Genomic DNA, 14,060 nt, shown 5'->3' with positions numbered 1-14,060 from the left:
TCCGTGCCCCCTCGCTGACCTTGGCTGCCCCCAGCGTGTTGCACCTGGTGTTTGTCTTCTTGGACGTTCTCCCCTGCGTCTCCCAACAGGCTCCGCCTGCACCAGCTCCGGGCCGCTCCCTTCCCCAGCTCTCCTGGTCTGGCCCATCTGCCACCTCCCACGCTCCTTTGCAGGCCATGGTTACATCACAGCGGTGCCACCCCAGCTGTCTATGTCAGGGGACTCTGTCCCACCTGTTAGACCAGCAAGGAGCTCACGGGGCCTTCTGTCTGGTTCTTGTGTGAAACCCCAGCATCTGGTACCTTGTAGGCACTTAATAAACATGTAATAAACATGTACTCGCATCCTGATTGGTTTGGCTCAGTGGATAGAGCGTAGGCCTGCGGACTGAAGAGTCCCAGGCTCGATTCCAGTCAAGGGCACGCACCTTGGTTGCGGGCACATCCCCAGTGGCTGGAGTGCAGGAGGCAGCTGATTGATCTCTCTCATCGATGTTTCTAATTCTCTGTCCCACTCCCTTCCTCTTTGTGAAAAATCAATCCTATATGTATAACCTGTATTCCCTAAGGGAGCGATAGGGACTGAATGTTTGTGCCTCCCCCGCGCCCCCCCCCCCCCCAAATTCCTAGGTTGAAGCCCTACCTCCAGTGTGATGGTGATTGGAGGTGGAGCCTTGGGAGATAATTAGGGTTAGATGAGCTCAAGAGGGTGGGGCCCTGGTGATGGGAATAGTGTCTTTCTAAGAAGAGAAAGAGACAGCAACTCACCCTGCCACGGGCGAGAGGGCTCAGGGACAAGGTGGCTGTCGGCAACCAGGAAGCTCGTCTTTGCCAGAAGCTGGACCTGCGGGCGTCTTGGCCTTGGCCTTGCAGCCTCTGTGAGAGTTGTGAGAGTAAATGTTGTGGTGTTTTGTTATGGCAGCCAGAGCTAAGACGGGGAAGGGGGGAGGCAAGAGAGGGAGGGAGGAACCTGGTGTATGAGAGGTGCCAACAGCAGATGAACGGGTGGACGGGTGAGCGGGCACAGGGAGGCTGCAGTGCCAGCTTTTAGGACAGACTGGACTCATGCAGTCACCTCCAGGCGTCTCCCGAGAGCAGCGGTGCGGCCGCAGGCGGCCCCAGAGGGACTGACCCAGAGCTGGAGGTCCCGCTGCAGGGCCTCCCGGGACACTGTCGGGGCTGGAGGCCTGGGCACTTCTCCAGCGAAGGCCTCTCTTCCCTTGGGGGGGGGGGTCCTGGCTAGGAAGGGACCCCCTGAGCAGGTTACTGGGAGGGGAGGGTTGAGGGGGGCTGGACTGCATTTGCCCACGTGGCACTAGAAAAAGCCCCCAGTCCTGCCCCAGTTGGAGAAAGCGGTTGGGAAGGTAAACACGGAAAGCTGGGAGACCACGGGGTGTGCTCATGGAGGCCCTGAGGGTTAGGCGGCATCGAAGTGAAAGCACATTCGATGGAAGAAGACACAGCCAGCAACCGGCGCATGCGCACACGTGTGTGTGCATCTCTCTGTGTACATGTGTTTGGGTGTGTGGATGTGTGTATTTGTGTGTGTGCACGTGTGTCTGTGTGCACATCTGTGTGTGGAATGAAGTGATAATGGGATGGGTATGTGTGTATGCCTGTGCACGTGTGTGTGTGTGTGTGTGTGTGTGTGTGTGTAATGAAGGAATGAAGTGAGAATGGGAAGGAATGGGGCGTTAAGCTAGGGGAGAGGTTTTCCCAGCCCACTGTGGACCAGTGGTTTTATTTGCCCAGTGGCCAGGTAGGTTTCTATTGAACGAGCACAAAAAACGTTTTACGTACACGTTAAAGGCACGCTTTAACATTAAACACTCATTGCATTTTAAAGTTGCTTATTACGTGTTCTTACAAGCTAGTATCTTTTTAAAGTATGAGACTTTGTAAAACACTGCAGTGTGAAGCGAGAATTCTCGTGATCTGTCTGCAATGTGTCAATGTCCTCTAATCACTTTTAGTTTTCTGTTTAATTTCAGACCGTTTCAGATGACTGTTGGCGATGTGCACGGCCAAGGAATATTCTAGAAGCTGCCGCTAATGTCTCTCCAGCGAGAAGAGAGCGGCAGGGCCAGGGGAGAGCGAGGCGGTGTCACGGGCCAGCTGACGTGCGGGCGCATCTCAGCCTGGCGCTCACTGAGGCCAGCCGGGCGCAGAGACCTGGCTCTCCCTGCGGACCGGACTTGCAGTGGAGCCGGGCTCCTGCCACCAAACTTGTTTTCCTTTTGCGGGAAACACAATCCCTGGGCGGGAAGAGTATGCAAACCAGGCTAACAGTGCGCCCTGGGAGTCCTTGTCTTATGCAAATCTCCTGCCGAGATCAATCCCTCAGCCCCAGCCGGGGGCCGAGGAGGGGGGTGGGTTGGGGGGCGGTGCTGATGGGGAATGGGGCTCTGACCCGGCCATCCTCGCTCTGCCCCTGGTGACCGGACATGCTGCAGGCCCAGGGACCCCAGCCTCCCTGGCCAGCAGAGGGCGGCACTCGCAGGCCCTGGGACCCCAGCGCGGGCTGGAGTGACTGAGGCTCTGGCTGACCCTCCCACCACACCTGACTGTCCCTTCACTGCTGCTGGGGTCCAGCCTGGCGAGCAGTGTGCCACTTTTCTCCTCCAAGGTGGCCGCTGCGGGGCAGGCCCCTCTCAGCGCCTGCAGGTCGCTAGCCAAGTGCTCTGTCCTGAATGCCTCCGAGCTGGGGACTTGACCAGGCGGAGGAAGAAAATGGGGGAGGGAGGAGGTGGGGGAGAGAGAGAGAGAGGAAGAAAAGAAAAATTAAAGTTTTAAGTTCTTGATATAAAATCGGGTTTACAAGTAAATGTCTTGTTTCAACTTTCATGTTTAAGTGGAATCATGGAGCCGCCCTGTCCTTGCATCCAGTGTTCTCGGAGCTTCCAGGGGACAGCAGCGGCGGAGGGTGACAGGGTGAGAGGGTGACGGGGTGAGAGGGAGACAGAGCCCAGCCCTGCGGAGCTGCGATAAGCAAATACAGCCGCTCCTATTGGCCGCCCCTCCTCCCCGCCAGATTTTGACAAATAATCAGATTGAAAATCAGGGAGGGGAACAGAAGAGGGAAAAAAACAACAGAGAGAGAGAAAAGGAGAAGTATCTAATTGTGCAGAGTCTCGGGCTGACGGCTGGAGCCGACCAACCCGCAGAGAGTGGCTGCAGGTGCCAGCGCAGGACCGGGAGGTGAGACGCGACTGGGACAGGTGAGTGCGGAGTGGCCCTGCCGGCTGCGCGGCTCCCTCCGCACGTCTGACTGTCCCGCAGGCCCCCTGGCCCTGGGCAGCTCTGGGAGAGGAGGGGGCGGCACGTCCTCTTTGGGGTCCTGGCTCTGGGCCCGAGCCCCAGCCAGGTGGTGGCGGGAGGCGGCTGGAGGCTGAGCCCGCGCAGGAATGCCTCCACCTCCCAAACGGTCCTCGGCTCCCCGGTGTCACTCCTGCCCACGCATACCCACCCCCCAAAGACCCACATGGCACCGCCCAGGCCGGGGACCTGAGTGGGGGTCCCCCAGGCCCAGGGCCCTGGGCTGGAGCCCTTCTTTCCCATGAAGCGGGACAGGGCTGAGAGCCATGGAGTTATACCCTGGCGCCCACAGTCCCGGGATGCTGGGAGCGAGGTGCGCCTGCTGCCTGCTGCCTGCCGCCTGCCAGGGGGAGAGGGGCGCCCCCGCACCGCCCCCAGCCTCCAGGACCGCGGGCTGCGGATGGGGACCGGAGTCACCGCCTTTGCTTCCATTTCGGGGAGAAAAAGCCAAGCTGGAGTCGGGGCGCTTGTCTAAGGCAGAGCCGTGGGGGCCGCGCACGGACTGGCTGTGGGCGCACGCCATGGCTTTTTTCTGGGGAAAAGTCGGGAGCTTTCACGGCATTCCGGGTGGGGTGGGGATTCGTGTGCGCCTCTGGGCTGGGATGAGGGGCCGGGGGAGCGGCACCCACCCCTGGGCGCAGCGGGAAGCGATCCCTCCGCGACCCGGGTGGGTTCCTGTCCTCGGAGCCGGCGGGAGGGAGTCTCCTCAGGAGGCCAGTGAGGTCTCTTCCAGCTCAGACATGGGGCCGGTTTCCCTGCAGAAAGTCCTCGGGGGCTTCCGAGCTGCTGGTGGGCGCGAGGGTGGAGGCACTCAGAGCAGCCAGACCGTGTGGGCGGCTGTCAGGGGACCAGGTCCCCCCAGGTCACACACACACCCGCCCGCTCCCCCCGGAATTCGCCGGGTCTCCCGCTGCAGCAGCAGCGCTGGGCTCGCTCCAGAACCAGGCTGCTCTTCATGTGTTCCCAGAAATTCAGTGTGTGTGTGTGTGTGTGTGGAGGGTCTGCTTTCCTCTCGAATGCAGAAACTCGCAGGACACGCCCTGCTGCTCACTTTGCTCTCACGGAGGTGAATGTATGCACCCCGAAACTGGCCACGCTCAGCGCCCATGTACAGCCTCTCAGCTGGCAAAACTGAAACTGTCCATTAAACAGTAACCCTCCCTCCCTCCGGCACCCATGCGCCCCTTTCGTCCGCACGTGCTGCTGCGGGCACCGCGGGGAGCCAGCCGGCGGGGCCTGGCGTGTCTCCCGGTGTAACGCCCTCCGGGTCACCCGCGTGGCAGGTGCGGACTTCCTTCCTTTAGGCAGGCATGTGGGTCGCGGTGGCCCACATCCCTGGGTCCCTGGGTCCCTGGGTGGGCGCTTGGGTCACCCCCACCTTCCGGCTACTGTGAACACCGCTGCTGGGAGCTGGGGTGTACAGGTGTCTGTTCCAGTCCCTGCTCTCAGTTCTTTTGGGGATACACCCAGACACTGTACTGATTCACTCACTTTTTAAAAAATCCTCATCCGAGGTTATTTTTTCCACTAATTTTTAGAGAGAGTGAAAGGGAGGTGGGGGAGGGGAGAGGGAGAGAGAGAGGGGATGAAAGAGGGAGGGAGGAGGGAAAGGGAGAGGGAGAGGGAGAGGGAGGAGGAGAGGGAGAGGGAGAGGGAGAGAGGGGTTGAAAGAGGGAGGGAGAGAGGAGGAGGAGGAGAGGGAGAGGGAGAGGGAGAGAGAGAAACATCGATGTGAGAGAGACACATGGACTGGTTGCCTCCCCCACACACGCCCCGCCTGGGGCCAAGGGTCGAACCTACAACCCAGGTCCATGCCCTTGCCTGGGAATCGAACCCGTGACCCTTTGGAGCACGGGCTGGGCCCTAACCACGGAGCTACCCCTTGCTCTGACACCCGCTCTCTGACGCGGGAGGGCCCCTCTGGGCGCGCCTTCCGAGCTTCACAGAAAGCGCCCGCTGCCCGCCCCCTCGGTGACCCCGCTCACTTCCCCGCTCCTTCATGGAAAGGGCGGCCTGTTTGTTGTTTCCCCTGAGCTGGTCTTCAGACAAAAGGAAGTCCGAGGGCAGCGGCTCTGAGCAGAGCGGGCTCTTACCCAACCTCCAAAAGGGGAACCCGGGGACCGGCTCCTCGGCCAGGTGGGCCGCCCTGTGCCGACGGCAACGGCGCGCACGGGGTCTCGGCAAAGGGAAGTGTGGAAACCTTCGTCCAACCGTCCCTCCGAGGGGAAAGCCGGGCCGGCGGGCGGCCCGGCGGTCAAGTTCAGGGTCACCATACCAGACGCGGCCCCTCGGGGACGCCCGGGGCTCGGAAATCACAGGCCTGCTGCTCCACCTGGAAGCCGGGGTGCGGCCCCCCCTTCGGGGCTTTCGGCCGAGGCTCTGGTTCAGGCCGGGGCCTCGCTGACGGGGTTGGAGGAGATGCTAACAGAGTCTCTTTCCGGAGCCGATACCATCACGGCTGTTCGTGAAGAAACCGGGCTTTCACAATCTCTGCTCTCCCGCCTCCCCGGCCGTGAATCAGGACGGCTGTTCATTAACTCCCAACAGGTGATCGCTTCCTGTTTTGTTTTTTTTAAGCTCAGCTCACAGGCCGGAGGAAGTTCCTCTGGTGCCCCGGCTCACGGAGCTCCGGAGCCTGTGGTCATGGACCGCGATGCTGAGCGCAGGGCTGGGGGCAAATCCCACGGGAGAGGCGCTGAGAGACCCTGGCAGGCCACTTTCCTCTCCCGCCTCAGTTTACCCCGTGACCCAGGAGGCCGATCGCCCTTCCCTGGCCCCGTGGGTGTGGGATCTGAAGACAGCGCACTGAGGAGCTCTCAGCCCTGTCCGGTCTCCTCCGTGCCTGTCGGCTCGGTGCCCTCTGCACGGGATAAGCACTCCCCCACCCCCGGGACCCCACCCCCCGTCGGGTGGTCAGGAGTGTGGGGCCTGGGCTGGGCGCCCGGGCCTGCTTCGCCTCGCTCGGCCCTGGGATCTGAGCCCACCTCTCAGCCTCGGTGTCTCCTCTGTGAAATGGGGGCGGTGAGCGAGCTGACGGCAGGTCGCCTGACTCAGTAATAAATGCCACATAAACCACCGCCTTCTGATGCAGAGATAGAGGGGCCGGCAGGGAGGTCCCAGAACAAAGGGCACTCAACCCACCGGCTGGCCTCGCCAGGGCATCGAAGGATGAGGAGGGGCAGAAGGGGCTGCGGAGCCGGTGGGCCGGGGCGGAGGCAGGAAGAGGACGGTCCCCGGAGATAAGGCGACGCGGCTGCCGGTGGGCGGGCCGGGGAGGACAGCAGGCCGGCGAGCCCCGTGAGGCCCAAATCTGGGAGCTGGCCGGGCCGCAAGGCTGAGTGTCACCTATGACCCAGGAGGTCACAGTTCGATTCCCGGTCAGGAGGCAGCCGACCCGTGATTCTCTCTCATCATTGAGGTTTCTCTCTCTCTCCCCCTTCCTCTTTGAAATCAATACAAAAAAATATATTTTAAAAAAGTCTGGGAGCTGGACAGACCTCAGAGCCGTCCAGTCCCACCCCCATCCCTCATTTCAGAGCCCAGAGGGGGCGCCTGGAACATGGCCCCTGGGCCCGGTCAGGGCGTGTCCCCACTCAGAGTGTGATTGCCGTGGCCCCTGCTGGGAGGGGGTGGGGGATGGGATGAGACAGGAAAGGCCTGAGCCGTGCCGGTCTTCATGGTTCATGGTGAGTCTTCCCTGGCCTGGGATGCCCAGCACTCGGCGCTCCCTGCAGCCCAGGCGCCACCCAGGGCACTGCACACGCCTGTCTGGAATAACGAAGGTCCGTTCTTCCCAGCAATCCCAGCACACTGGGCTGGGCACCGAGGGAGACAGCAAGGAGGGCGAGGCCTGGGCCGGCCGCAGGCAGGGTGGCCACTGCCCAGCCTCCTGAGGCCGCTGGGCGGCTCCGGGCACGGTTGGGGTCCCTCTCCTCCTGGCTCGGGGGGCACACTCCTGGAGGCTCCTCCGCTCGCTCTGCAGGCAGAGCTCCACGCCGGCCTATCTCCCGCCTCCAGGGGCTGCCGCCGGCCTTATCGCTGGCCCTGGCTGTGGCTCAGAGCAGCCGCCATCCCTTTCCCGCGCTTGGCCCTATCGCCCTGCCGCCGGGAGGGGCCTCCTCCGACCAGGCGCCCGGCGTGCAGAGAAGGGCACAGGCCCGGAGGCTAAGGGCACTCTCCCAGGTTCCATAAAACCAGAATCAAGGCGCCAGCGAGGCCGGTTCCTGCTGTGGGTCGCCAGGGAGTGTGCCTCCCGCCTCTCTGGGGGCCACCAGCACTCCTTGGCCTGTGGCCGCATCACTCCAATCCCTGCCTCCACCTCCACGTGGCGGCCCTAATCCAGCACCACCTCTAATTTGATCACATCTGCAAAGACCCTACTTCTAAAAAAGGTCACGTTCACAGGGTTTGGGTGGACAAGAACTTTTTTTTGGGGGGGGGGGATTCTGACTGCAGGGGGAGGCTGTCCTCCTCACCACGCTCACCTCTCCCCTTGCAGGTGCGGGGTGCACACTGACCATGCCCCGCTCCTTCCTGGTGAAGAGCAAGAAGGCTCACACCTACCACCAGCCCCGCGTCCAGGACGATGAACCCTTCTGGCCGCCCGTCCTGAGCCCGGGTGAGTGACAACAGCACCCTGCTGCACCCCGGCCCTGCCCCCCGCCCCACGGCGCCCCCCCAGGCCTGGGCACAGGGGACCTGTCCCTGCTGGCTGGCTGGCTGAATGAATGAATGAATGAATGCATGAGTTCACCCATCTCCTGGGCTCTGGGGGCCAGAGAGCTCAGAGTGGAGCTGGTCGGTAGCTGCAGAGGAGGGTGTGTGGGTGGCAAACGAGGCCCGATCCAGGGCCTAGAAACCGAGATGGTCCAGTTCTGCAGGGTCCCCCCGGGCCTCCAGCCGCCCCCGTCTGGGCAGAGCCACCACCACTCTCTCCAGGCCCCCTCCTCCCGGGGAGCGAGTCCTCCCGCCGGGTCCCTCCCAGGGCTGCGGCCGGGGGCGCTGAGGACCTTGTCTCCCACAGTGGCCAGCGACCAGGTCCCGAGCAGCCACCCTGCCCTCGGCACCCTGCTCCCAGGCCCGCACCTGGACTGGCCCGACCTCAAACGGGAGCCAGCGCTGGAGCTGGACCAGAGCTGGGCCAGGATGGCCTCGGCACCAGGTACCTGGCCCACGGCCCCCAGCCACTCCCCAGTGAGTGCGAGGGGCGGAGGGAGCTCGGAGTCGGGGAGTCAGGGCTGCTGGGCTCTCGGGCTCCTGTGTGGGCCCTCCGTGGCAGGACCCCATTTCCGGAAGGACTCAGTGTGGGGTGGGGGAGCCGCTGGTGGACTGATGAGTGGGTCCAGTGGGAACTCGGGGGCTTACACACTGACCCCCTCCGTGCAGGGGAGGGGGTGGGCGCCCTGCGTTTAAACCCGTCACCACCAGGCCCGTGTCCCGCTCTCCACAGAGGGTCCTGCCGGGACGTCCCAACCACCAGACAGGGACTCGCCAGCCTCCAGCTCCCCGCCGCTCTACAAGCCCAGCTTCTGCTGGGATGCCCTGGCCTCAGCCTACAGCCACAGCTACCGGCAGGCCCCCTCCACCATGCAGTCCGCCTTCCTGGAGCGCTCCGTCAGCCTGTACGGCAGCCCCCTGGTGCCCAGCGCCGAGCCGCCCTTGGACTTCAGCCTGCGCTACTCGCCGGGCCTGGACGCGTACCACTGCGTCAAGTGCAACAAGGTGAGCGCCCGTCCAGGCCCGCTGGCAGAGCGGGCGCGCGCAGCTGGGCGGCCCCGTGCACTGCGGGTCCCCAGGTGGGATCGGGAACTCACAGCCTTGTCCCCGCCACCAGTCCCTGAGCCCTGACCGTGTGCCCAGCCCTGTGCTGAGCACGTGACACGCATGAGCCGGGGGAGGCGTTGGCAGGTTCAGAAAGGTTGATTCACCTGCCCAAGAGCACACAGCAAGGCGCGATCAGAACCAGGTGCACGCCTGCCTCCGGCCCACTGTGGTCTTTAACCACTGGGCTGCCGATTCAGCTCCAGAGAGGGCAGCGAGGGGTCTTCCGGGCCCCAAGACCCACTTTACGGACAGGAAACGGAGCCACAGAGGGAAAGGGACCCCCCGCCCCCGCCCCCCATGCCTCATGCGCTGCCCGCACCCCCAGGTCTTCTCCACCCCACACGGGCTGGAGGTGCACGCCCGGCGCTCCCACAGCGGCACCCGGCCCTTCGCCTGTGACGTCTGCGGCAAGACCTTCGGCCACGTGGTCAGCCTGGAGCAGCACACGCACATCCACTCGCAGGTGGGCCCCGAGCCAGGACCCTCTGCTCCGCCTCCTCCGGGAGGCCCGGGCTACGGCTGCCCGTCAGCCTGCCCCTGAGGCGGCCGGGGGTCCCTCGCCGCCTGCGGCCCTTGTCTGAGCCCCCGTGCCCGCTCCTAACTCCCTCACCCCGACGGGCCGAGGGGGCTTCACGCACAATTGCAAGAGGCCTCGACCTGCGGGGCAGCAGGGAGTCTGAGGCTCAGAGGGGCGGCCCCGCCCCGCCCCGCCCCCGGGTCAGGACAGAAGCCCTCGCTTTGAGGCCCTTGACTCTCGGCCTCCCAGAGTGAGGCTTACTGCGCGCCGGGCCCCACGCAGCCCTGCCCGAGGCAGGAAGCCCTTCCTCGGGGTCCCACGCTGGCAGAGCAGCCGCCAGGGCCGGAGCCGCTGGCCCGGCGTCAGGTGGGGAGGCAGGAAATGTCGCGAGAGGTGCATTCGCGAGCACGAACCGTGGGCCAGTCTCTCCCTGCAATCCTCCCGACGTCCCAGGTCATCGCTGCTCCTGTCCCGAGTGCAGATGAGGAAACTGAGTCTCAGGCGGGTAAACGACTTGCCGGTGGCTAGGCGGCTAGTAAGATGCAGAAGGCAGAAGCAGGCCTCCACCAAACCACACCACGGCCATCGCGCCTCAAGGAACTCTGGGTTAAGGGGCATGAAATGTGACCCCCTCCCCCCCCCCTGCTTCCCCCCTAAAAAAACACACTCCCAGATCAGTGGGTCCATCCGTCCGTGAATTTTGTTTGGGACAATGTGAGAGTCACAAGGAAAAATCCCACAGGAGGCCACTGGGGCCCGAGCCTCAGCCCATCCTGGGAGGCAGGAAGGGAGGCCCTGGGGCCTGCCCCTCCAGGCCGCCCCAACAGACTGTCCTGTTCCTCAGGGGATCCCGGCGGGGTCCAGTCCTGCGCCGGCGCCTGACCCCCCAGGGCCTCGTTTCCCCCGGCAGGAGCGCAGCTTCGAGTGCCAGATGTGCGGCAAAGCCTTCAAGCGCTCGTCCACGCTGTCCACCCACCTGCTCATCCACTCGGACACGCGGCCCTACCCCTGCCAGTTCTGCGGCAAGCGCTTCCACCAGAAGTCGGACATGAAGAAGCACACGTACATCCACACGGGTGAGGCCGCCAGCCAGCGCCACCCGCCCGGCCCGGCCCGGCGCTCGGGGCCGCAGGGCCCAGGCAGAGCCCCGGGGAACCCCCACCTCCCACTGTTACAAGGTCCCGGCTTTAGGGCAATGGGGTCAGGTACATTGGGGCGCCCCTCCCCTCCCACAGGAGGGCTGGAGGCACTGTGTTGCTTACATGCACTTAATGCACAGAGAAAATGCTGGAAGGAACCAGCACAAGTCAGCAGTGTGAGGGTTAGGGTAGAAGTGAGACTAGCAGGTGCATTTTTCACTCATTCATTCATTCATCCCTCCACTCATTCATGCATTCACTCCTCGGCTGTCGACTGAGTGCCTCTTTTGTACCCGGCTCTGTGCCAGGGGCTGCGTGAGATTGATAAAGCAGAGCGATCCAGCCCCCGCCCTCGCCAGGGTACAATCCGGTGCGGGGCGGGGAGGTGTCAGAGTGAAGGTGGTTGGTCCTGAGATAAAACATAATAAAATTCCAGAGAACAAACACAGGGCAGGGTGTTGGGTGCAGACGGCCCTGACGCGGTCCTTGCTGCCCCGCAGGTGAGAAGCCACACAAGTGCCAGGTGTGCGGCAAGGCCTTCAGCCAGAGCTCCAACCTCATCACCCACAGCCGGAAGCACACGGGCTTCAAGCCCTTCAGCTGCGAGCTCTGCACCAAGGGCTTCCAGCGCAAGGTGGACCTGCGGCGGCACCGCGAGAGCCAGCACAACCTCAAGTGAGGCGGTGCCCTCCCGCCCGCCCGGCCCGTCCTGGGTCTGCCACCCCGAGGGAGGCCAGCCTGGTGCGCCCGGACCCCCCGTCTCCCGGAGGCAGCGCTGCATGGGACCGTCTTGCAGCTTCTTTTGAGACTCACGAAACTGCTGTGTGACTTTGGGCAACTCGCTTTCCCTCTCTGGACCAGTGGTTCTCCTGCTGTGAAGTGTGGGAGCTGGGCTGGAGGCAGGATAACTTGGGTGCTTTCCCCAGGGGAGAGCCCAGAAGGCCGGAGCAGCCCCAGGTGAACAGCGACGCCACAATCAGACCAGACCCACAGAGCTGGGGCCCACAGAGAAATCCTCCTGGTGCCTTCTGCCCGCAGTGCCCGGACCCGGTCCCCCTGCCCGTTAGGGGCCTCTTTCGGGCTGCCAGATGGTCAGAGCCACCTCCTGCCCTGGTGGGATGCCCAGCACCCCTCTGCTTCAGCCAGACCTGCTGGCTGCCCCCCACTTCTGACGGGCGCTCAGCGGGGGTTTAGTCTGCCCTCAGGCTCCCCAGCTGGAGAAACCAGTAGTTAATGCTGTCAAAAGCCTGTTCCCCTCAACGCTGTAAATGGAAATAAACACACAGATTTACGTACATCTGACCAGCACTCACTAAGTGCCTCCTGGGTGCAAGCTGGTGTGTGAGGCTGTGGGAGGGGCAGGGGAGCTTTGAAATGCAGAGGCAGCTGCCTTCACTCAGCTTGGGGGCCGAGTGCCCGGCCACATGGAAAAGGCCCGAGCAGAAGCATTGGACACCACACGGTGCGACAAGGTCAGAGGTCACGTAGCGGGGGCTGTGTGTCCGTTTCCTGTGGCTGCTGCCACTAGTCACCACAAACTCAGCGGCTTCAAACAACACAAGTTTATTCTCGCACAGTCCCAGAGGTTCAGAAACCCAAGGTGAGTCACCCAGGGCTAGACTCGGGGTGTCACGGAGTACACCCAGCGAGAGGCTCCAGGGCAGATGGCGTCCAGAGGCCACGGAGTCCTGGGCTTGTGGCCGCCACCTCCAGCCTCAAAGCACACAGGCTGACCTCTCTGCCTCCCCTCCCGGCTCCTCCGCCTGCACCTCCCTGCCTCCCTCCCGAAAGGACCCTGGTGGTCAGCGGGGTCCGCCTGATCACTGGAGGGGGGGGGGGGGTACTGAGCAATGGCCCCCAAAGGTGACAGCCACGTCCTGGTCCCTGGAGCCCGGGGAATGCTGGCGCATTGGCAAGAGGGGCTTTGCGATGTGACGGAGGGAGGCCTGGCGCCGCCCTCGCGAGCTGTGGACTCCAGGTGAGCACCTCCTCTGTAGACGGGGAGCACAGCGGTCCATTCCTGGGGTCACTGGGAGGACCGAGACCAGGTGTGCACGGCAGTGGGCAGGCCCAGCACAGGGCGAGGACAAGGCCGGCTCGAGTGCCGCCCTCCCACGGTCACTCCCGTTTAAGATTCTCCCACCTCTGAGCGCTGAGCTCCCGGCTCCTGCTCACAGCTCAGGACCCCCGGAGCCTGGCGGGTGGCGGTCTGTGGGTAGCTGTCCCTTTGCTAGAAGGCATTTCTCTGGGCTCCAGCTCTGCACCAAGCCCAGGCCCGGCCCAAGCAGTGGACACCCCTAACTGAGTCACTTCCAGGTGCTGAGCAGAGCCCAGGCTTCCACACACTGCCTCTCACCTGTGCCACACGCCCGTTTCACAGAGGGGCAACTAAGGCTCAGAGAGGTCAGCCCACTCGCCTAAGGTCACACAGCGGGCGAGTGCAGAGCTGGGTCAGGATCTCTGATTCCAAGCCCTTCGGGGCTCCATTTACCTTTCCTCCCAATGACACCGGGAGTGTTTCCTCAAGTGCTTGCCTCTGCTGGGCCCGCACGGGGCTCTGAGGCCGTGGGAGACCGGGGACTCCCCGGCTCTGGGTTTGGCTGGGCAGGACCCCAGCCTAGTTCATTCCTGTTTGCCTTAGCCAGAATTCCCCTGAACAAGCCTGTCCCAGGGTGTGGGTGGGGTTGGACATTTGCATGGGGAGGTGGGCTCCCAGTTCCTGCGGCCGGAGGAGAAGGAAGGGCCTCCAGCAGCCAGAGTGCCGGGGCCAACAAGGCGGGAGACCTCCCTCCTGCTCTGGTCTGGGAGGTGGTGGAGCCCACACAGGGGTGAGGACTTGGCGAGAGCCAGCCCGCGGGCCAGGCCTGCCATGGGCTCCTGACCCCCGGGCGAGGGGCCTTGCCCTGCACCTTCTAGATCTGGGGAAGTGGGAGGGTGGGTGCTGGACACACACACACACACACACACACACACACACGAGCTGCTTTGCATGTTCCTTGTTTGCTAAACAAAACCACAGCAATACCAGGATTTCAGCCACTTCTGCGAAGGGCAGGGCGGGCCGAGGCGAGACAATGCGCCTTTCTTCGTGTGCCCAGGCTCAGGGTGATCAGGATTTAGCCTGTGGGCCCCTCCACTGAGTGTCCACACTGGGGGGGGGGGGGGGTACTGCAGCCTCAGAGCGGTGTGGGCTGACCCCGCCTGCACGTGGCAGAGAAAGGGACCGTGAAATCTGCTTCTCTCTCTTCTCCCCTCCACTGGGTCAGG

General features: G+C 63.6%; 1 protein-coding gene across 2 annotated transcripts; it reads left to right on the top strand.

Moving 5' to 3' along the window:
- The first annotated feature begins 7,769 nt into the window (after positions 1–7,769).
- GFI1B (growth factor independent 1B transcriptional repressor) lies at positions 7,770–11,684 on the top strand. Of its 2 annotated transcripts, none has more exons than XM_036420412.2 (6): positions 7,770–7,932; positions 8,338–8,475; positions 8,764–9,035; positions 9,463–9,600; positions 10,499–10,730; positions 11,294–11,684. In XM_036420412.2, the coding sequence occupies exons 1-6, from the start codon at positions 7,833–7,835 to the stop codon at positions 11,470–11,472; spliced, it is 1,059 nt and encodes a 352-aa protein (XP_036276305.1). In that variant the 5' UTR covers positions 7,770–7,832; the 3' UTR covers positions 11,473–11,684. The 2 variants fall into 2 exon arrangements, with proteins under 2 accessions (XP_036276305.1, XP_036276306.1); XM_036420413.2 differs by having other exon boundaries at positions 7,772–7,932; positions 10,565–10,730.
- The last annotated feature ends 2,376 nt before the right edge of the window (positions 11,685–14,060 follow it).

Source organism: Pipistrellus kuhlii, unplaced genomic scaffold, assembly GCF_014108245.1.
Source record: "Pipistrellus kuhlii isolate mPipKuh1 unplaced genomic scaffold, mPipKuh1.p scaffold_m20_p_68, whole genome shotgun sequence".
Taxonomy (NCBI): domain Eukaryota; kingdom Metazoa; phylum Chordata; class Mammalia; order Chiroptera; family Vespertilionidae; genus Pipistrellus; species Pipistrellus kuhlii.
This window is presented reverse-complemented; position numbering and strand designations above follow the sequence as displayed.

Bases quoted from the DNA above. Each gene is read 5' to 3' on its own strand.
- GFI1B (XM_036420412.2), top strand. From the start codon at position 7,833: ATGCCCCGCTCCTTCCTGGTGAAGAGCAAGAAGGCTCACACCTACCAC. The intron at 7,933-8,337 runs GTGAGTGACAAC...TGTCTCCCACAG, and splicing joins GCCGCCCGTCCTGAGCCCGG to TGGCCAGCGACCAGGTCCCG. The intron at 9,036-9,462 runs GTGAGCGCCCGT...CCGCACCCCCAG, and splicing joins ACTGCGTCAAGTGCAACAAG to GTCTTCTCCACCCCACACGG.